This window comes from Callospermophilus lateralis, chromosome 14 (genome assembly GCF_048772815.1).
Source record: "Callospermophilus lateralis isolate mCalLat2 chromosome 14, mCalLat2.hap1, whole genome shotgun sequence".
Lineage (NCBI taxonomy): Eukaryota > Metazoa > Chordata > Mammalia > Rodentia > Sciuridae > Callospermophilus > Callospermophilus lateralis.
Window position 1 is genome coordinate 98,428,806 of NC_135318.1, and position 21,882 is coordinate 98,450,687.

General features: G+C 45.4%; 1 protein-coding gene across 1 annotated transcript in view; it reads right to left on the reverse strand.

The window, feature by feature from the left end:
- Positions 1–6,481: 6,481 nt before the first annotated feature.
- Lonrf2 (LON peptidase N-terminal domain and ring finger 2) overlaps positions 6,482–21,882 on the reverse strand; it is a 37,815-nt gene continuing 22,414 nt past the window's right edge. The window contains exons 8-12 of the mRNA XM_076833631.2: positions 18,375–18,496; positions 16,954–17,112; positions 13,402–13,564; positions 9,170–9,319; positions 6,482–6,676 (exon numbers count right to left, since the gene is read on the reverse strand). Coding sequence (XP_076689746.1) covers positions 6,482–6,676; positions 9,170–9,319; positions 13,402–13,564; positions 16,954–17,112; positions 18,375–18,496 — 789 coding nt within the window. The remainder of the gene's footprint in view (positions 6,677–9,169; positions 9,320–13,401; positions 13,565–16,953; positions 17,113–18,374; positions 18,497–21,882) is intronic.

Consider the following 21,882-nt stretch of genomic DNA (forward strand, 5'->3'; position numbering starts at 1 on the left):
CCTATGGTTATGGTCAGTCTGAGAGGATGACCCAAAGGAGGAAATGTTAAAGTTGAATTAAATTGGACTAAACTGGCCTCCTTTATCTGGGTGATAAAATCAGACTAGGGCACCCTCTATTAAATGAACTACAACCTAGCTTGATGTGCAAGCAAGTTGTAATCTAAGTGTATACCCCTGGTAACCAAGCAACTGAGCATCGGCCAATTATAGCAGCTGTTCCCTCAGCCAATCCCACAACAAGCTCTCCCAGATTATGCCCAAATAAAGCAAATGCCAAACTGTACCAATCAACTAATCTCCGTAAGACATTTCCTGTTTTTCCCACTATAAACACAGCTCATGACCTTGTGGGTGGACGGCATTCTAAGCCATTTTGGATCTGGAGTGCTCCATGGTTCTAGAACCTATTTCTGGCTCAAACTTGGTTAAGTTTAACTCCTGTCCGTTTCCTTAATACCCTTTCTGCAGAGAAGTGTATTAAGTCGTTTTGAGTGTAAAAGCTCAATCCAGAAATGCCAGTGTGAGCTTATACTAATCACCCCTTTCCTAATTTTTGTGTTTGACATCCTTGGGGCTTCACTCATTTGGAAGAAATCGCCCCTCTTAAGACTGGCCAGTTCCTAGAGACAGGAAGGGAGGCCTGGGAGCATGCTTTCCACAGGCAGACTAACCAATCCACCTCCTCTGTCTGGCCCTTCCACCAGGGGAGAGCATGTCCCCTGCCCTAATCACTAGGGGTCAGCTATCAGACAACTAGAGATGGCCCTGTAGCCAGAGCCAGGGCACAATTGAGCTGAAGCTTGCCTAGCCTTGTCTTCCCTGCAGAAAACAATCAAGGGCCCCCGAGGGATAGGGGCTGTACTTTCCCACTACTTCCCTTCTGCCTGAGTGCTTCCCCGCTTGGCCCCGGGGGTGCATTCTGCCCCTCTTTCCGGGGGAAACCAAACACGAAGCTTCTCTTCCACTGGAGCTCCCCTCTTTGCGCTGTCATTCGGGTCACCTTTATAAATTTGGACTTGGGGCTGGGGACACAGCTCCGTGGCGGACTGCTGGCTTGCCTGGCTTGGCTGAGGCCCTGGAAAACACTCTGGGACTGACTCGGGGCCAACATCCCCACTGTGCACAGTGGAGTGCACGGACTTTCTTCATCTTCTTGCACGACTGCACAGACTCACTGATTCAGGCGCCTAAGAGGCTGTCTTATAGGATTTAGAAGTGGAAGTCAAGGTGAAGTTAGGTGAGGAGTTGTACACGCAAAAAGGCCTCCTCCCGCGAGTCAAGGTCCGGGCTCAGCATGCAGTGTCCCTCCCCAGCAGACAGGAGGCGCTGTCTCAGGATGCAGCCGTCTTCCTATAAGGTGGCACGCACCACTCACTCACCCTATGCATTCGGGTTGGCTCTCGTGGGAACTGGGTTCTGATGAGCCATGGCGTCATGACAGGGCCTTCCATCAGGGATAGTGGAGAGACAAAGAGCTCCTCTCTCTGCTGCCCATGCTAACAAATGGGAGACGGGCACCTCCCTGCCCGACCCTGCAGTCACATTTGGGAAAAACAAACTCATGGCTTCAACAAAAAGGAGTCTCTGACACTTCTTATTTTTTTCTAACTTGTCATTATCTCTCTTTCTCCTATCTTTCACATTTCCTGTTTCCTTCTTTGATAGAATCTCTTGTGGTTCTGGATCTTTGGTGAACCCCACAGGCTGTGTGCTGGACTAGGTCACCAGCCCCGAGGCTCTACGGGGAGGCAGTGAGACCTGTGGGAGGCGGAGCCTAATGGGAGGAAGTTAGGTCACTGGGGGTGTGTCCTTGGAGGGGATACTGGAGGGTGCTCCTTTCTCTCTGCTTTCTGGCCATCATGAGGTACATGAGTTTCCTCCACCACACACTCTGCCGTGAGGTTCTACCTGGCACGAGGCCCAAAGCAATGGGGCCGGGAGATCACAGGCTGAAACATCTGAAACCATGAGCCCAAATAAATTTTTCCTCCTTTAAGTTGAATTTTCTCAGCTGTTTTGTCACAGTGATGGAAAGTGAACTAACAAAGCATCTAAATTTTAAAAAGAGTGATGTTTTCCCAAGTAATTTAAGTGATGGGTGAAAAAAGAATAAGAAACAGATAGGAAGCATGAAAAAGCAACATAAAAATATAAACTATGTAATATAGCTAGGTCAAGTACTAGACCATTCTGATTGAATATATAATTGCTGAGTTACAATTTATCATGTTGGTGGTTTTTGGGGTAAGGCCATTTGAAAGAAAAAAGGGACACATTTATGCTTACACAAATGGGATAACACTGTAGAATTTCACATGTGAACTGGTTCAAAAAATCACTGTGGCTCATGAAAAGAATCTCAATTTTTAAAAATCTCCATTTGGAACTTTAGGGACTCTCCTTTCCATGTGGAAGATGGAGAAGCCCAGGGGACGGGATATGCTACAAACATCTTGGGCTGCCTCTTTGCATCCCAGCTGCAGCTCAAAGACAGGCAGGTATGGCACTATGAGTCAGGGTACTCAGGGGAACTGGGAAAATACCTAATAGAGTGCGCAGCGTCTCCGGAAGAAAGTGACTCCCCACACTGGTACTTCTCCTGTTTGCTTTTATCCTGGTGTGAGGAGAGCAGCGGGGCTGGAATGCTTTCCATAAAATTAAACCGAAAAGCCCTCACTTGCGACGAGAGCTGACGTTATCTTCTGAGAAATCCTTAAAAGTGACATTTTCCTGACAGAAAAGAAGAAGGAGGCTGGGGAGGAGGAAGCAGACTGTGCTGCTCTGCGCTAGATCTGCAGCAAAGTGGAGCTGGGCCTCTTTTTCATGTTTGTAAAGGATGCTTCCTTTATAATGTGACCAGGGGACGCAGCCACCCTGGTTCCACTTCCTGGACACCATCATGCGAGCGCTGGGTGAGGGCCCGTCTCTGCCCACCGGGCACCGTGTGGAGGAATGATGCTGGAGAAGGACCGAGGGGTGCTCACACTCAGCCTCCTTTGGTGTCAGCAGACAGGGACGTGTGTTGCTGTCACCTGCGTCACCACTGCCAGGCGGGCACTCAGGTGAGAACACTGTTCCGACAGAGGCAGACGAGTTGGGAAGAAATGAAGGAGCGGTTCTGACTCCTCGCACTGCCTGAGTTATGACATTCGGCAAGTGAGAGGAGAAAGCAGAAGCTTCCAAAGGCTCCAGCAGCACAGAGACTTTGGGTTAGAAAGGCTGCCGGGGAAACAGCGGTCATTCTGTGGTTACTTAGAAACTTGCAAGCGGAAACAGCAGTGACGACTCTTGTGACAGGGTATTGAGGTGAGACACAAAGGAGGACCAATGTTCCCTGAAGAGAATTTCTTTCCTGCCATTTCTTTCCGTTTTTGATACTGACACCGCCCGGGGCTGGGGGGAACTGACAGACACCAGTGGCTGGCCGCTGGGCTGAGTGACAGCCATCATGCCCCTCCCTGCTGCAGCACAAGGAGACGGCCACCCCAGACTGGGCAGAGACTGGGGTTAGATCGGGACCATTGCTATTGTCCTTGGGGCACCTGAGTTTGGATGGGCTGGGACTGACACTGCTACTGCTCCTAAAGTGCCATCGAAAGTGTCAGCAATCTTAGCCCTACTGCATCCTCAGAACGACAAAGGCTGTCAACCCGAGGGCCCCGACTTTGGCAGCCTGGCTGCCTGTCACCATGACAGCAGCTGACGCCTAACCCACCTGCTGCTGCTGCTGCTTCTGCACTCCTGCAGCTGTCATGCAGCTGTTATGGTTACCATGGAAACGGCAGGAACTGTCAATCAAGTGGCTGCTTCTCTGACAGTCCGACAGAGCTGTCTCAATAGCGACGGCTGCTCCAGAGGCCTCCATGGCTCCAGGAGACTGCTCTACTTGGGGCAGCCTTGGACATCCTTGAACCACCCCAGACTTCTCTGCCTGCTCTTCCGATGTCCTCACTCTGGTCTTTGAGGAGCACCACTCCCCCATGACAGCTGGGCCAGTACAACTATGCAGACTGGCAGGACTGAAGAAAGTCTGGTCAGGTTAGTAGGCAGGAGACTGTGGACATGTGGGCATTGTTTTTTGTTTTTTGTTTTTGTTTTGTTTTTGCTACATAAGCAGCACTTTTCTCAGTCTTATCAGGCCAGTCTGGGACTTCCATTCACCACTCTGCCTGCTGTGCTGCAGCATAAGCCCCAATAAAGACTTATTCAGATGATTTCTATCTTGGGTAGAGTGGGCTGAGCTGGTCGAGGTAAGAGCTGGTAACCAGGGCTGCTAGCCTTGAGAACGCCTCACAGGCAGATCACTGCTGAGGAGCTCCAGACAAAGGCTGAGAGCAGAGAGCCATGGGAGCTGCTAGCCCCACACTGGGAGAGCTGCTGGGAGCTGCTAGCTCTGGCTGCTGGGGAGCTTCCAGCAGCAGCAAGAAGAGCTGTTAAAGCCAGCTGTTGGGAAGCACGGGCACTCAGGGAACAGGGCTACTCTGAGATACGAGAGCCACAGGCACCCGAAGCTCAGAGCTATAACACTAAAAGCTAAGAATCACTGGCACTCAAAGCCTGGAGCGTTGACATCAAGAGCAGAGAGTCACTGGCACCTGGATGTTGGAGCGCTAGAACTAAGGGAGTGGCCCTTTGCCTTTTTCCAATTTCCATTTGAATTGAGCAAAAGAATCCTCAACAAAGGTATGATTTTTTTTTTTTTTTCAAAAAGAGACAGACAATGGTTGATACCTATTAATTTTCATGAATCACTTCTACTAAAGGCTTCCTGGCATGTCAATCAGTTTTTTTTTTTTAATTTAAATGGTCAGATTAGGTCATCATGCCTTTAGAAATGTGAGTACTATTGTGAATGCATAAATTAATACACTCTCCTAGAAATCCAAACTGCCTTTAAACCACATTCAAAATGAGATTTGAGATTCACAATCAGCATTTGAAACACTGGGTCAGTGAATACTTTCTCCTTAAAATTAAGTTGAATGAGTCTAGTATTTTCTAACTCCCATAATGAAGCAATTGTAGTTACTGAAAAGTCCTACAATAAAAAATTAATGATTATAATGTCCTGCTAGTAAAATAATTGATGAAGTGATAAGTCATCAAAATTCTTGTATTATGAAAAATTTCTTAAAACTGAAAAAACTGAATACTCTGAATGAATGAGGCAGAACTTGTAGCTGTCATTTGCTCATTAGTTCTCATCATCCTTTGGTTAAGAACGTGTGCCTCACAATCTAGGAAGCCAGTTATCTGCGCCAGCTGGGTAGAACAGCGGGAACACATGGGTACCCCAAATAGTTATCCTTGTCAATATTACCATGTGCATTAACCAAGGTATACCTATTGTTCTTTGATAAATAATGTTTGGTCTGATAAACATAAAACCGATGTAATAAAAATTTAGGTTGATGCTGGAGAAATATTTGCTGAACCCTGACATCCCACGCCAGTCTCTCTTTCCTTGTACATTCTGGCTGATTTCCCTTGAACAGGCAGATTACCACGGCACGGCGATTTTTAACATCGTCATATATTAGAGGACGGAGAGTAAACTGAAATTTACTGATGGGCCTAACCTGTAATGCAAAGCCTAGCAGAGAAGTGGACTGTCTCCTAAATGCTTAGCATCCATTAAATCAATGAGACAGGGCTCTGCTTGCAGGGGCTCTCTGGCCTACTTTGGCAGTATGTCTGACATCCCAACACACACACAGTTCAAACTTACTCTCGCTTACTATTCATTGAGTGTGTATAAATATAGAGCCTCAAATTAACTAGATTATTATCAGACTTTTCTATGTCCGAGATACATCTTGTATTTTGACATTCATGGGATTGCAACATGCAGTTTACGACACCTGGGACTACAGCAAGACGTGAAACACAGTTCTGCCCAAAACTGCTACTTCTTGGGGAAGGACTAATCTTGGCTACTGCACTGGACAATGGTTTGATTCCTTAATTTCACAGATAACTTCACAGGGACACACAAAGCCTAAGCGCATTTTTTGGTTAGTCTGTGCTCTAGTAATCTGTTTCCAGATTAAAACATGATCCCCCACCCGCCACGGCTGCCTGTGGTCACTGACGTGTTTCGATTCCATCTGGCAGAGCCAGATACGCCTCAGGAATGGAGTCCTCCATCCTTGTGAAACCTTTGCTTCCTGTGAGTCGTACGCGGTGCCCTGTGTTATCAGTGACCTGCATTCCTGAAACATTGGCTTCAAAGAGACTTTCTGAGGTGGTTTTCCAACCACGGGCGCCATGTAAATTTCAGGCTCACTGTGTACTGGGTCAGATTCCACCAGGCACAGACTTGCAACTAGTGAGCAGGAGTCAGCGTTGGGCAAGAGTTCCATTTGGCAACCTTATCGACAAGCATTTTACAAAGCGCAGTGGCGGGGATGGGTGCTGGTCCATTCCCAGCACTCACAGAAGAACAGGGAATTCCAGAAACCTCAACGCAGAGAGAAAATCAATTATTTCTTTCCCTGTTATTAACCACCTCTTGGCGACTATTCATCTTACGTGTGATGATGACTAATATTCGCCGAATGGCAAGCAGGCGCTCCTTCAGGGAGGTCATGCCGAGGATGGCCAGCTGAGCCTTGCGCTCCAGCGGCAGCACTGCCAGGATCCACCAGGACCAGGCAGGACCGCTAGGATTGCTCTGCAAAAGGAAGGAGAAGAAACACAAGATTGAGGCCTAAAATATACCGACACCTGTTCCCTGATATAGTTTTGGTTTAACCAACAAATGTGAGCAAAAATTAGATGCCACCTTCTATTATTGCAGGACTACGTCACAATTCACTCAAAGGTGGGGAGATTCACGAAGCAAAGAGCCTGCCAAGAGACGGCCCTTCCACAGGGGAATGCCATGGATGAGTTGTACTCCTGAGTACACACCAGCCCGAGGAGAAGACCATGAGAGTGACCTCTACGGTCCAGTGCCCAGTGCTACTGTTTTGTAAGTTTTAAGCAGGCTCCATGAAGCATAATATCATAAAGGCTACAAAAGCATGTGTATAAGATTGAGTGCCAAAGGAAATAAAGCTTACAATAAAGTCAATGTGGCAAATGTGCAGTATGTATAAAACATTTATATATAGACATGTTACATGTGGGAACTATCGTGAATTTATACACATACACATGTTGCAAATTTATATAAATTTATAGAAATATATATGTATATATATATATATACACACACAAATACATACATGCACCTAATACCTGCATATGTGCATATGATTGCCTTTCTTTAACAAAATCAAACATGTACTTCTGGATTGAGCTCTAGGCAAAAGCTGCTCATAAACTCATTTCCAAGGTCTCGGATTCTCTTCTGTTCCTACTCCAAAGACAGGCAAAATACCAACTGGGAATCAGGGAGGGTGAACTCTGGAGTGGTTTTAGTTCAGGGTGGAGCAGATTCCAGGAGAGGATTAGGAATGACATTGTGGCCAAAGCCCAAAGGGGAAGCCCAAGTCACGGTCAGGAGGACCGTGACTCACCCTTCTGTGGTGACTTCCAACCCAGGGGCTGTAGGAAAATGACCTAAATGAATTCACATTTTTCTCTTCCTTCCTCATCTTAGAGTGGGAAAAAACTGAACAGCATGTCTAATGGGAAGGATAGCACATTAAAAAAAAAAAAAAGTGCCTCCTGTGTGCTACCTAAAGTCCTCTGTACTGGCAGAATAACACCCTCCAAAGATGCCCACAACCTGATCCTAACACCTGCGAACATGGCACTTCACATGGCAAAGGGGACTCTGCACATGTGGAGCAGTTAGGATCTCCAGGTGGGAGATTCTCCTAGTGGGCCTCTCCAGGCTGGGGTCAGGGAGATGTGACTACGGAGAAGCGGACAGGATGTGACGTCCCTTGGCTTTGATGATGGAGGAAGGCAGCCGTGAGCTAAGAGTGCCAACAGAGTCCAGAAGCTGGAAAACGCAGTGAAACAGACTCTCCCCGACAATCTCCTGAAAACAATGCATACGGCTATCATTTTGATCAGGGCCCAGTGAGACCCATGTCGGGTTTCTGACACAGAAAACTAACATGTGAGATGATCCATTTGCATTGCTTTAAGCCACCACATTTGTGATCTTCTGCTACAGCCGTAACAGAAAGCGAATATATCTACCAATTAAAGATTAATTTGGGTTAATAAGAAAAAGCCTTTGGGAAAAGAATGACTCACAGCTCCTGGCAAGTTAATCTCATCACTTTGCTTTCTGACTCTGAGTCAGAGCACAGAGGAGCAAGAGGGCTGATGTGAGAAGGGACGGTCGGGTAGGACCTGGAAGCAATTCTGGCTATTAAAGCTCTCTCCTGAGTTTGGAAAACACAGAACTCAAGCAGAGGGTAAAATCTTGAAACCCCATCAAGAGATAAGAAACAGATATAAATAATAAATGGGGGAAAGACAAGCGATAACTGATCCTACACTAAACCTGTCGAGAGCTGGTCCTACCCACCCACCCCCACCCCAAACACAAGATAAGACAGACAGATGCCCACGTGCAGAAGGGAAGAACTATATCGTGCCAGTCACCATCCTACATCATCCTGCTGGACACCCTCACCCAAATGAGGAGGTCATGTGCACGCAGAAATACTCCAAAACCCTAAGGCCCATTTACTGCTTAAAAAACCAGCTTTACCCAAAAATCATTTTCAGGAAGAAGTACCGGAGAAAGCTCATGATGCCTGGGCCCCACAAAGGGCTTGGAAATAAGGCTCCAGGTTCACCAGGATCACGGGGGTCTCCCTGCTTCCTCAACACCTGCTAGACCAGGAACGAGGAAACATCCTGTGGAAAACACCGTGTTCGTGCCAAAATGACAAGACCGCTATCCAGGTCTGACGGTGTCCATGAGAAAAGCAAAAGCACAGGAGCCGGCGGCCACGCAGAACGGGAGGGTTTTTGTTAGAAAAGAAATTATCTTGTTAGAAAGCACTTTTTTTTTTTTCCTTCAATGCCCAAGCTGCCCATACTAAGGGCTTTCCTGGGCTGTTGATACAGGAACTGATTCATAAGCAGTGATAATGGAATATACGGCACTGTGCTGCCAAATTTTTCCATCAGAGTGATGTGTCTCGGCACAGTATAGCAGGACGCAGAGCATGAAGAAGGGAAAAGGAGGCCGTACCTGAGGCTCAGGTTCCCTGTCAGGCATTAACCCAAAATGACTTAGGATCTGTTCTTTCATGTGGTCCTGAAGAGAAGCGAACCAGGACACGGACTGTTGGTAAACAGAATCATGAAGAGCAGCCAGTTCCTCGTACTCGGGACCTTGCACCTGGCCAAGGAAAAGCAGAGAGCCATGTTAATAACTCAGCAGGTATGTGGCCCTCCACTCGTCTGCTCCAGCTAGCGACCTCTGCCACTTCCGCTAAGTGCATTTGTGGCGTTTATTGTTTCAATAATTCAGGACTGTTTCATAAAAAAGGTATGTTCTCAATAAAGAAATTTTGCACAATTTCTTTTTGCCTAATTGAGAGCTACTGATTGCATGATCATTCCTCTTAAGACTCTTAACAGAAGCACAATTCCACATGATGAATAAGTTTCAGTGGATGCATGTAATTATACACTTGAGATATACTGTAATTTAACCATTTACATAAGATAGATTTAGACACTTTCAACTTTTTTACATAAGATAGATTTAGACACTTTCAACTTTTTTATTTTGAATATAAATATTCAAAAACAATTTTTTTTTTTTTTTTTTTTTTTTTTTTTTTTTTTTTTTTTTAGTGAGGGAAGTAGTATTTCCTCAGGAGAATTTCCTGGAAATAGAATTACCAAGTGAAAGAACTTAACATTTTAAAAATTGTAGTCCACATCAGCAAACTGTATTCCAAAAGACACATTAGAGCAACCCCTCATTCATGCATTAGCTAGGGCTCAGAGGGAACACTTGGCTTCTGGTATCTATCTCACTGTCAAGTCCAATGTCTTACAGTTCCAGCTCAGTCAGAAGAACCGGTAGAGTAAGAACAGTGGACTGGGGCCTGGGTTTAGATTGGTTTCATCTCTGACTTACATGGGTGAATTCTACGCAGGCTCAGAGCCTCATTAAGGTAGAGTACGGAAATAAACCATTCAGGTCCTTTCTGGCTATAGAATTCCAGTTATCTATGAGACTGAGGAATTACACTGTTATGCAAATGGCCCTCCTGAACTTGATTTGTAAAATCAAATATTCTTAGGTGGTGGAGGATTTTCTTTAAAAAAAAAAAAAACTCTAAATTTATTTCATGTTGTTACTATTTGAGCCATTTAAAAATATATAAATACAGGGCTGAGACTGTAGCTCAGTGATACAGCGCCCGCCTCCCATGTGTGAGGCACTGGGTTCGATCCTCAGCGCCACATAAAAACAAATAAATAAAAATATGGTGTCCATCTACAACTAAAAAAAAAAAAATTTTTTTTTAAAAATACAAATACATAAAAGCTGTCATCCATAACAGTCAATAAAGCACAGAGACCCTGAGGACTATCACTTTCAGCCATGGTCTTCAAATGTAGCTCTGTGGTCCAGTGACCTTGGAGTTTGGCTCCGTGCTCTGCTCCTTTGCCAGACAGCAGAGACCCAGCTGGAGGAGAGGGGCCTTGTGCACTGGGTGTGTGGATCCACTTACATGAATATGCATCATCATCCCCAACATGACTTCTACGGAAGACCACAGACTCTTACTTCCACATTTCCAAATGTCAAAGAATTTTAAAAAAGAATACAATGATTCCAACAATTTCCTCCTTCTAAATATTAAAAACATTTTTTGTTACAGTATAATTTACATACCAAAAATAAACGTGCAACTCATTTGCCTCAGACAATTTTGTCAACTGTGCACACCAGTCTAACCATCAACCTAAACAAGACAAGAGAACATTTCCATCACGGAGAAAGATTACAAAGTCCACCCTACATTTTCTGAGTTTCATTACCAGATGCTAGTTTTGCCTGTACCTGGAAGTATACCAATGGTGATGGTTGTGCCTGTTGCCTATGTAGATTAAATACTGGTATTTTTCCTGAGACCGGCTTCTCTTAACTTGGTATAATGTCTGTGAGATTCATTCATGTTGTTTATTCCTTCTTACTGTTGAGTAGTATTCCCCTATATAAATGTACCAAACTTGTCTATCTATCAACCCGTTGAGATCTGGGCTGCTTCTAGCTTTTAGCTATTAATAAGACTCTTATGGATATTCTCATAAGTCTTTTTTTTTTAATCTCTTCAAAACATTTTGCTAATTTGTCAAAGTATGTGTCCTGATATTTCTATTAGAAACAAGTAATTCTTTTTTCACCGACACATTGGTTTAACAATTTTATTAAATTATTAGCACATGCTAATTATACAAGATAACAGGTTTCTTTGTGGAATTTCATATCTGCATGTAACATGTTTTGATTGTATCCACCCTCCCTTGTCCCCACTCCTCCTGGTCCCCTTCCCCTTCCCTGATAGTCCCCTTCTTACTAGTTTCATGTCCTATTCCACCCCTGCCCCAGATTGCACATATGAGGAAAACAAGTAATACTTTTTCGTGGTTGCTGTTAGTATTGTTTTTAGTTGTTGATGGACCTTTATTGTATTAGTATATCTGGGTGCTGAGAATTGAACCCAGGGCCTCACACATGCAAGGTAAGTGTTCTACCAAAACCCCGGCCCCCTTTCTTGTCTTTCTGAGTCTGGCTTATTTCACTTAACAGGATGACCTCCAGTTCCATCCATTTTCCTACAGATGATAGACATGATTTCACTCTTCTTTATGGCTTAAGAACACTCCACTGTGTATGGCACTTTATTTTCTTTATTCATTATTTGCCTCAGACAATTTTGTCAACTGTGCACACCAGTCTAACCATCAACCTAAACAAGACAGAGAACATTTCCATCACGTAGAAATGGACCTTGATGGGCACTCAGACTGATTCCATAACTGGGCTCTTGTGAATAATGCTGTGATAAACATGGGTGTGCTGGTATATATTGTATGCTGACTTTGATTCCTGCCGGCATGTACCCAGAAGTGGTATAGCTGGATCATAAGGCAGTTATGGTTTTAGTTATTTGAGGACCCTCTATACTGTTTTCCATAGTAGCTGTACTAATTTGCACTCCCATCAATAGTGTATAACAGTTCCTTTCCCCTGCATTCTAATATTTCTTTAATTTTCTTGACAATAGCCATCCTCTCTGGGGTGACATGGAATCTCAATGTACTTGTGATTTGCATTTCCTGACAGCTAAAAATGTTGAGAATTTTTAATATAATGTTTGGCTATTTGTACTTCTTTTGACAAATTAGACAAATAATTACCAAGGGGTAAGAGATTCAAGCCTTTTCTATTTTGCTGTGAATTAAGGCATTCTTAAATACTATTGTTTTGCATTACAGCTCATTCTGAATTAAACCAGTAACTAGGAACAGGGATTGACAAACTACTGCTTGTGAGTCAAACGCCTTTCACCATCATGTTTTCATAAATAACATTTTACTGGAGGCTGGTTGTTGGGCCCACTTATTTACATATGGCCTCTTGCTGCTTTTGCACTCCCAGGCAGCTGAGTAGCTGCAACAGAGAGCACATGGCTTGCAAAGTCTAAAGTACAGTCATCCCATAGGGACTGGTTCCAGGACCCCCTGTGGATATCAAAATCCATATAAAATAACGCAAAATTTGCACATAATCACACAGATCCTCCCACACACTGTAAATCAGCTCTATATGGCTTAGAACACCTACTACAATGCCAACACCATGTAGTCAGCTGTTACACTGCATAGTTTTTGTTTTTAGGAGGCAGGGTTTCACCGTGTTGCCCAGCCTGACCTCAAACTTGTAGGCTCAAGAGATCCTCCCTCCAGCCTCAGCACCTTAAGAAGGTGGACTAGAGCTGTGCACCCGCATGTCCAGCTATACTGTGCTGTTTGGGGATTGATTCCAGGGAAAATGTTTATACATGCTCAGTACAGACTCAATTTTGCTTTTACAATATTTCTGAAATAGGGTCAAGTGAATCCAGGGAGCAGAACTCAGATAGAGAGGGTCAACTGAAAACCTGGCCTTTCTTAGGAAAAGTCTGCCAGCCTCTGGGGAGAATACAAGGAATCCCAAATCGAGTTTGCGATGTGCAGGCGGCATACAAGCCTCTCCACGTAGGAATCTCAGTAGGAGATTTCTCTACCAGCCCCAACCCAGGTAAAACTGCACCCAGAGAATGAACAACTTCAGGGCTGGATGAAGAAGGAAATAAGCAATGCTGTGAATGCAAACCCGGCCAGGCCTTTCCGGGACGCACAGTGAAAAAAGGTAACCGACCTCTAGGAAATGCACTAGGAAAAAATGAGCCTCACCTTTTCATCTTCCAGGTATTCGATGTCCGCCGTGTTGTAGCCGTCTCTGTGACGGTGGCTTAATACTCGGAACCGACTGATCCCGATCGCATCCACAACTGAGCTTCCGTCAGGAAAGGTTCTGACCTCCTTGATCTCTAGCATGCAGCCGTACTCGGAAATCCTTAGGGCACGTGGGGAGAGACAGCCATTATTTTTAAGACACTAGTATGGCGATATAGAAATCAATGGAAGTGTAACTGATGTGATTCTGCAATCTGTATACGGGGTAAGAATGGGAGTTCATAACCCACTTGAATCAAAGTGTGAAATATGATATATCAAGAACTATGTAATGTTTTGAACAACCAACAATAAAAAAAAAAAAAATGTTTAAACATTTAAAATGTTCCCTCAAAGAACGTTTGGGTTTAAAAGGGAGTGCGAAGCCCTCGCCCTGCAGGTGACCGCTCTGCTGGATGCTAAATACTATGGAGTTGGTGGCTACAGGTGCCAGAGCACTTGGGCCTCAGCAGTTCAAACAAGCTAGTGCTCGGGAGGGACCTGAGAGACGTGGGAAGACAGAACCTTTAACGTGGCTCCTCAGCCCCCTTGGCCGGGCCCCATGGGGGGTTCCACCCGCCCCTTACACACACACCCTCTGCACCGCTAGGATCCCTGGCATGTTTCCGTTTGGCCCCTCCACAGCATGACTCTGCAGATCTCTCTTCTTCCCTGTCTCTTGGACCACTCGAGTCCTGACAGCGCCCTTCCTGTGTCACCCCCACCCCCGACACACACACACACACACACACACACACACACACACACACACACACACGGGGCTGCCCAGGATGGTCCTGGGTCCATCCACCCCCACTCCACAGCTCCCCTGGAGATCCCGTTCACACCCACGACTATACCTAGCACCTGCACCCCAGTGACAGTCATCACCGCACACAGCAGTATATACCACGCACTCACCCAAGACTCCCCAAAACAGGGAGGCTCAGGTCACAGCAAGATCCAAAGTGAAGGTCTGAACCCTAAGCTATCTGCTTCCGAATTCTTCAAGTGAACAGCTTCACTACACATCTCCAAGTGAAAGACAGGAGAGGATTACAAGCCTGTGAGTCCTGCTGCACAGCCGCTCCAGGACCTGGTGAAACGCTCCCTCTCGGTTATCCAACAGGAGGATCTCACCACAGCCCTGGGGAACGGGAGGCCACCTGAAGAGAGCCTTCAAGGGAGGGCTGCGTTCCCAGTTACGAGCAAGCAGCCTCTGAACGTCAGCTCCCCCACACCTGCCTCAGCAGCAGAGCCTGTCGCACTGTGCAGCATCAGGTCTTGTCTGAGAACAGGAGGCTGTGTCTGCAGCTCCCGGGGCATCCCTGTCCTCATGCCCACTCACATAAGTCATCTGTAACCCAGCAGCTCAGGAGGCTGAGGCAGGCAGATTACAAGTTCAAGGCCAGCCTCAGCAACTTAGCGAGACCCTATCTTGAAATTTAAAAAAAAAAAAAAAAAAATTAAAAAGGGCTGGGGATGTAGCTTGGTGGTAAAGCATCCCTGGGTTCAATCCCTGGGTCCAAAAAAAAAAAAAAATTAGCTGAACACTTGTCACACACTGTGTCCCCTCCTGCTTTTCCCCTCTTCCCCTGGAGGGACCTGTCTCCCTTCTTGGTCGCCCTGAACAATCTCTGCTGACGGATTCAAGGAACATAAAAATTGAGTAGTTTATCTGGGTTCCTCTTGTTGTTTGAGTGGGAATAATATTCTTTTCATATTCCATATTCTTGGTGGAATTCCTGTAGCTTTTTTACTTTGCTTTCCTTGACTTTCGATGGAGCAAATTCTAATATATACTAATTAACCACTTCCATGCTACGTACCCTCAGCCTTTATATAAACATCTTCCCCTTGTCCTAACTGTAAAGTTAGTTCCGGATATTTTCTCTTAAAGCTTTTTATATCTTGCTTTTCACATTAAGAACATGAATGTGTTTGATTTGATAGTTATAGGGTGAACGGTAGAGAAGAGATTTTTGTTGCCCTATTTGGACTACCCATTACCTACTAATTTTATGGGCACCTTTTAATGAACAGTTCGTCCTCTCCCTCCTTTTTTGTTTTGTTTTTACAAAACTATATGTCACTCTGGAGTCCACATATGAGCTGATCTGTCTCTGTCACTGTTTCCCTGGTCTACTGCGGCTTATCAAGTTGATATTACAGGAATGTACTCTCATCTGCTCATTGGTTTCTTCAAAACTATCTGATCTTGCTTGGTCTTCTGTTTCCCCACAGTGATTCTGAAACATTTTGAGCAAGTTCATGATAAAAAAAAACCAAAACAAGCAAAAACCTTTCTAGGATGCTGGCTGGAATTACTTTGGATTTATAGACCAATCTGAGTAGAAATGGCCTTTTATAACATAGAGTCTTTGCATCCATGAACATGGTATTTATCTCCATTTATTGAGAGCTTCTTAAATATACTTAAATAAACTTTTAGAATTTCTCCACGAAAGTCCTATGTGTATTTTTTTTTAAAAAAGATTCATCTGGGGCTGGGGTTGTGGCTCAGTGGCAGAGCGCTTGACTGGCATGTGTGAGGCCCTGGGTTCGATGCTCAGCACCACATAAAAATAAACAAATAAAGTAAAAACTCCATTTAAAAAGAAAAGAGTCATCTGTAAGTATTGATGGTGGAAACTAGTGTGTGGTCTTAAAAAATCCATTGTCCCCTTCTTCCTGGGCCCAGGGGTAGACTGTGTTTCCCAACTTCTTTCACAACTCATTTATGAGCATGAATGAGATGGCCCTTGTCCCTGAGAATCCTTTAAGAGTACATGCGGTATGGGGTACGGTGGCACACGCCTGTAATCCCAGTGACTTGGGAGGCCCAGGCAGGCGGGTTGCAAGCACAAGGCCAGCCTAAGCACGGTAGCAAGGCTGTAAGCAACTCAGTGAGACACTGTCTCAGAATAATAAAAAACAAAGGGCTAGGGATGATTCTCCGTGGCAAAGTGGCCCTGGGTTCCACCCCGCCAAAGCAGACGTGCCCCTTCTACCAGAGAGCACCTGGATGTGGTGGCCTCACCACGCTCCTGCAGAGCCGGCAAGTCCCTAAGGGGTAAGAAGAGACCTTGGTCTCCAAATCAGTCCACAGAGGGAGCAGCCTGCTGTCTTGTCACATCCTCCAGCTTGTCATTTCCTGCCTAGACAGCTGACGGGAAAGACGGAGAAGTAAAAAACCAGGTCTTTAACTGCACATTTTTAGAGCGGTGGAAACAGAGACAGTATTCATGGGGGATGCATCCGATTTTCTAGACCTGGTGGTGTGGAAGCACGAGCTCTCGTCAGAGAAGGAAGGGCCAGCAACGTGGACATGGAGCAGCAAGTGCAATGGCTGAGAGGGTGAGGTGGAGAGGGTGAGCACACACTGTGGATGGCAGTGAACTCACACCCTCTGGTATAACGGAAGTCACTGGAGATTTTCACACTGTTGTCTAATAAGACGAAGACACAGCATGCCTTAATCGGGACCCCTGGAATGCTGGCCATTCTTACCCGGCATGCTCAGCAGACAGACACATGCCGAATCGTTTGGTGCCAGTTTCCATACATCTTCTTATCATAAGCCGATAGCGAGGCTCAAAGACATGGAGCGGGCAGGGGACCGTGGGGAAGGCCATGGCACACACGAAGATGGGCACGTCCCTGGTCAGACTGCAGAGCAAGGGGAAATGTTAACTGAGATGTGCGAGAAAGACAAGGGTGGACTGGTTACCAAACAGCACTGGATCCTGATCCTCTCATCTTGAAAACAAACCCTTCCGTGTTAAGTGGGAAACAGAAGCCACAGTGCACAGTGTGAGAAAGTTCTCTGCTCATTCAATGCCCTGACAAGTCTGGCTTATTTAATTGATGAGAGATAACATGAGGCATTATTATTATATTATTTGGAAGAGTTAAAGCTTTTGACTACTCCAAAAAAATACTAATCAGCAGGCACAGTGGCGCACACCTATAACCTCATGAGGCTGAGGCAAGAGGATTGCAAGTTCCAGGACAGCTTCATAAACTTAGAGAGGCCCTAAGCAACTTAGTGAGACTCTGTCTCAAAATAAAAATTAAAAGTGCTGGGGATGTGGCTCAGTGGTTAAGTGCCCCTGGGTTCAAGTCCTAGTTTAAAAAATAAAAATAAAAATCAGGCGGGCACAGTAGCACACATGCTTGTAATCCCAGTGGCTCAAGAGGCTGAGGCAGGAGGACCTTGAGCTCAAAGCCAGCCTCAGCAACTTAGCAAGGTTCTAAGCAGCTCAGTGAGACCCTGTCTTTAAATAACTATAAAAAGGGCTGGGGATGTGGATCAGTGGTTAAGTGCCCATGGGTTCAATTCCCAGTACCAAAAAAAAAAAAAAAATTCTAATCAAAGCAAAAACTAGATAGTAGGGCTGGGGATGTGGCTCAAGCGGTAGTGCACTCGCCTGGCATGCGTGCGGCCCGGGTTCGATCCTCAGCACCACATACAAACAAAGATGTTGTGTCCACCGAAAACTAAAAAATAAATATTAAAATTCTCTCTCTCTCTCTTTAAAAAAAAAAACTAGATAGTAGTCAAAAGCAATAAGCTTTAAATAAGAGGGTATAAGAATAGTAAGATCTCTACTATCTTTTTGTTCTATGAACTTTGTCTTTTCACTTTAGAAAAATTTAGTGTCATATTTCTTTAGATACAAAAGCAACTACATAATTTCATATTACAGAATTACTACAATATTGTGTATTACTGCATAATTTTTCTTATAATTCCTTGCAATATATTTCCACAAATATTTTGCAATTAGCATCTGTCCCATTTATAGACCAAGAAACTTCTCTGCCACCAACCAACCAACCAACCAGAATCCAAGGCAAGGCTGAGGGTAACAAGCATTTTTTTCTTTAATCTGAATTTAAAAGCAAGGAGATAGAGCATGAGCACTTACTGTGACAGTTCCAACATTTCTTCATCATAAATCCTCTTCCTATCCGTCAATTCATCCGATAAATATTGGAATATTAATTCTTCAGCCAGAATAGTGATATTAAAATTTCTGCTTGCCAACAACTGTAGGGAAAAAAGTTAAATGATACCAAGTGTTGATTAATTCTAGAGGAGAAACCATCCACGTCTGAAGGTCAGTGGGGAAGGGGAAGGACAGTCTCTGGGAAGACAGAAAGGACATTGGGTCGGCCTGTGACACGGCAGAGGTAGCCTCTCCATGTGGGAACAGGACAGGAACAGGTAGACTACAGGAAGAACGAGGCACCTCCAGTTCTGATGGCGTCTACACTGTCAACCAAAAACCATGTTAAAGAGAAAAAAGGAAGAGGAGGGTGATATGTTGGGGAAAGAAAAATATGAAATAAGCATCATCTTGGAAAACGAAAAACTGAAGCCACTTGAGAAAAAATATGGGGAACGTCTCCTAATGTTCTGAATCCAAATGAAGACTGAGAATTTAGCCTCTGTTTCAGTCGGCCTTTCACTGCTGTGACTAAAGGATCTGACCAGGACAACGGTAAGCAGGAAAAGTTTACGTGAGGGCTCCTGGTTTCAGAGGTCTTAGTTCACAGAAGGCCGGCTCCATTCCTCAGGGCTCCAGGTGACGCAGAGCACCATGGGGGGAGAGTGTGGCAGGGGGGAGCAGCTCACGTCAGGGAGCAGAGAAGCTCCACTCTCCAGATACCAATATACGCCCACAGCCACACCCCCAATCCCCACCCCCTGCAGCCACCCCCCACCACTTCAGTTAGTCCCACCAGGGATTCACCACTGACTAGGCTTAGGCTATAACCCAGTCATTTCTCCTCCAAACCTTCTTGCCTGGTCTCATGTGAGCTTTCGGGGGACACCTCACATCCAGACCATCACCACCCCCACGCCCAATCTTCCCAAGGCAGGCGGTGATGAGTAAGAGAGTGCCAGGTCAGTGGGCTGCAGGGTCACTGTGTGACTCAGCGGCTGTCACCCCGTGATGGGCACATAACGCTGCACTGCTTCACTTCAGGCAAATGCGCAGAAGCCCACGGCTCTTTCCGCCGGCACTCTCGGACACACCAGGTGCGACTCCAGGAGCATCAGAGGAACCAGGAGAGTTCTCACAGGTGTTCTCCTGCTGCACTGAAGCAGCCGGTCTCAGCAAGGTGGAGGGGCCAGTGCAGGGCCTCGCGGCACAGCAAAGGCCCAGGCCTGGCAGGCCGTGCTCTGCTCGCTCTTTGGTAACTGACTGCATATCTGGACGTGGGCTGGCTCCACAGACTGCTAACACCCTAGGTCCAGGACAGTCCCAGACACACCGCTAGGTCCCTGTTGCCCTGGGTGAAATGAGCTGAGTTCCCATGACTGACCGTGAACTAGGAGCTCCACCTCCAGAGATGACCGACTGAGCACTGCCAGGACCCAAGAACTGGGAGAAACCAGTTCCACTTAACTCACAGACCTGCCTCACGACTGTCACTATGAAGGACATAAATGTTTCAAAATTCATTTTATAAATTAGTAGTCTGTGATATCCTTTTATTGAATAATAATGCGATAAAATCTGCTGTACTTGGTACTACGTTAACCAAAACTTCTGCAGAGCCGTATATTTAACAGATGATTCATGTTCAAAATAATTCATGCAAGGAAGTCAGAGCTCAGGAAGTGACCTCTGCTTTGAAAAAAGATCAAATTATGATTTTAGATTCTAGTTTGGGTATTACATTCCAATTTCTGGAACACTGGATATCTGGATAGCTGCATATAACCACTCATTCACCCATTCAACAAAGATTTCTGAGGCTCTGATATATGTCTGGGTCTCTGGAAATATGGTGCAAAAAAGAAAGACAAAGTCTCTTCCCGGCAAGGTGGTGCACACCAGTAATCCCAGCAGTGTGGGAGGCTGAGGGAGGAGGATCTCAAGTTCAAAGCCAGCCTTGGCAACTTATCAAGACACTAGGCAACTCAGTGAGACCCTGTCTTTAAATAAAGTATAAAAAAAAGGCTGGGGATGTGGCTCAGTGATTGAGTGCACCTGAGTTCAATCCCCGGTACTGAAAGAAAAGAAAAGAAAGACAAAGTCTCTGTCCTTAAGGAGCTTACATTTTCGTTCCAATCTCCAGGCACTACTTCACACAGGCCCCTACAAGGCAGTGTTGAATGTGGAGATCATAAAGGTCTAGGCTACAAGTGGTGGCCACACAGGTGTACATTTCACTCTCACAACACCAGGACTCCAGGCTCCCAGCTCAGGGAAGAAGGGGTCCAATAAGTCATCTGTTCACTGGAAGAGACAGCAATCTCAGGGGGAGGACTTCAGGGACCCACCTAAGGAACCTTTCATGTAGACTCAACGTACCTAGCACCATGACACACTGTGCGTGGTACAATGATGGCTATTCATAACGAGAACCCTGAGGAATTCAGATTTAGTATGCGTGCAATTTAACAAACTATCTATGTATGATTTAGAAAGGTTTCAATTATAAGATTTTAACAAGTTTTGGCAGTAAATTAAAAGGTTACAATTATCTAAAAATTGGCTTCAGCATAATGTCTACTCTTAGCATGTCAGGTTTTAAAAAAATGAATTTTGGGGGCTGGGTGTCGAGCTCAGTTGTAAAACGTACGCTTAACATGTGTGAGATCCTGGGTTCCATCCCAAATGAGAGTGGGTGGGGAGAAGAAGAGAGGGAGAGAGGAAAAAAATAGAGAATCTGGACATTTATGAAAGACAAAAGCAAAACTTTATCCTCCCTAAAAATGCATGTACAAATCTCTGGGAAGCAATAACGGCAAATATTCTATTCTTCGCCCCTTCGCCACCCCAAGCGGGTAAATAACGTGCTCCATGTACAGCATTGGCTCCCTGAGGACCAGCATGGGACACAGTGATTAGAGTCACTCTTTAAGGATGCGATCAGGAGACCGTCAGCTCTGAGATACTCACCGTTTGCTTCCATTCCTAATGTAAATGGATTTAATAGCTTCTGTTGGGTTAAATATCATTCAACAGCTTCCCTGTAGACTCTTTTAAGTGTTGCTGGTTTTGATTTCCAACCAGAGACTATGACAATTGACAGATGGTGAGGGCACTAAGGGACTGAGGAACAGTCAGAAATCATCGGTTCTTCCCCCCACTCTGAACTCTCATGAGGAGGCCGGGCAGAGCACGCCCGCACGTACCGAGGGCTCCTTTAGTGAGCATGCCGTGGGGGCTCAGAGATGTCAGCCATCCTGTTCAGTCTCTGCCAACTGTAATTTCTGCCTGAAAATCGCCTTGAAATCGAGCTGCTTCTACATCAAACCCTTCCTTGCATTTTTTTTTTTTTGATTAATCAAAGAGGTGGAAAACGTCACGTCACTGATTAGAAAAATCTGACGATCTTTAGGTAGGAGCAAAAGCGGGACGGGAAATGGATCTACCCCAAAGGACGGGAGGAGAAGCAGCCTTGCGTCTCAGGGAC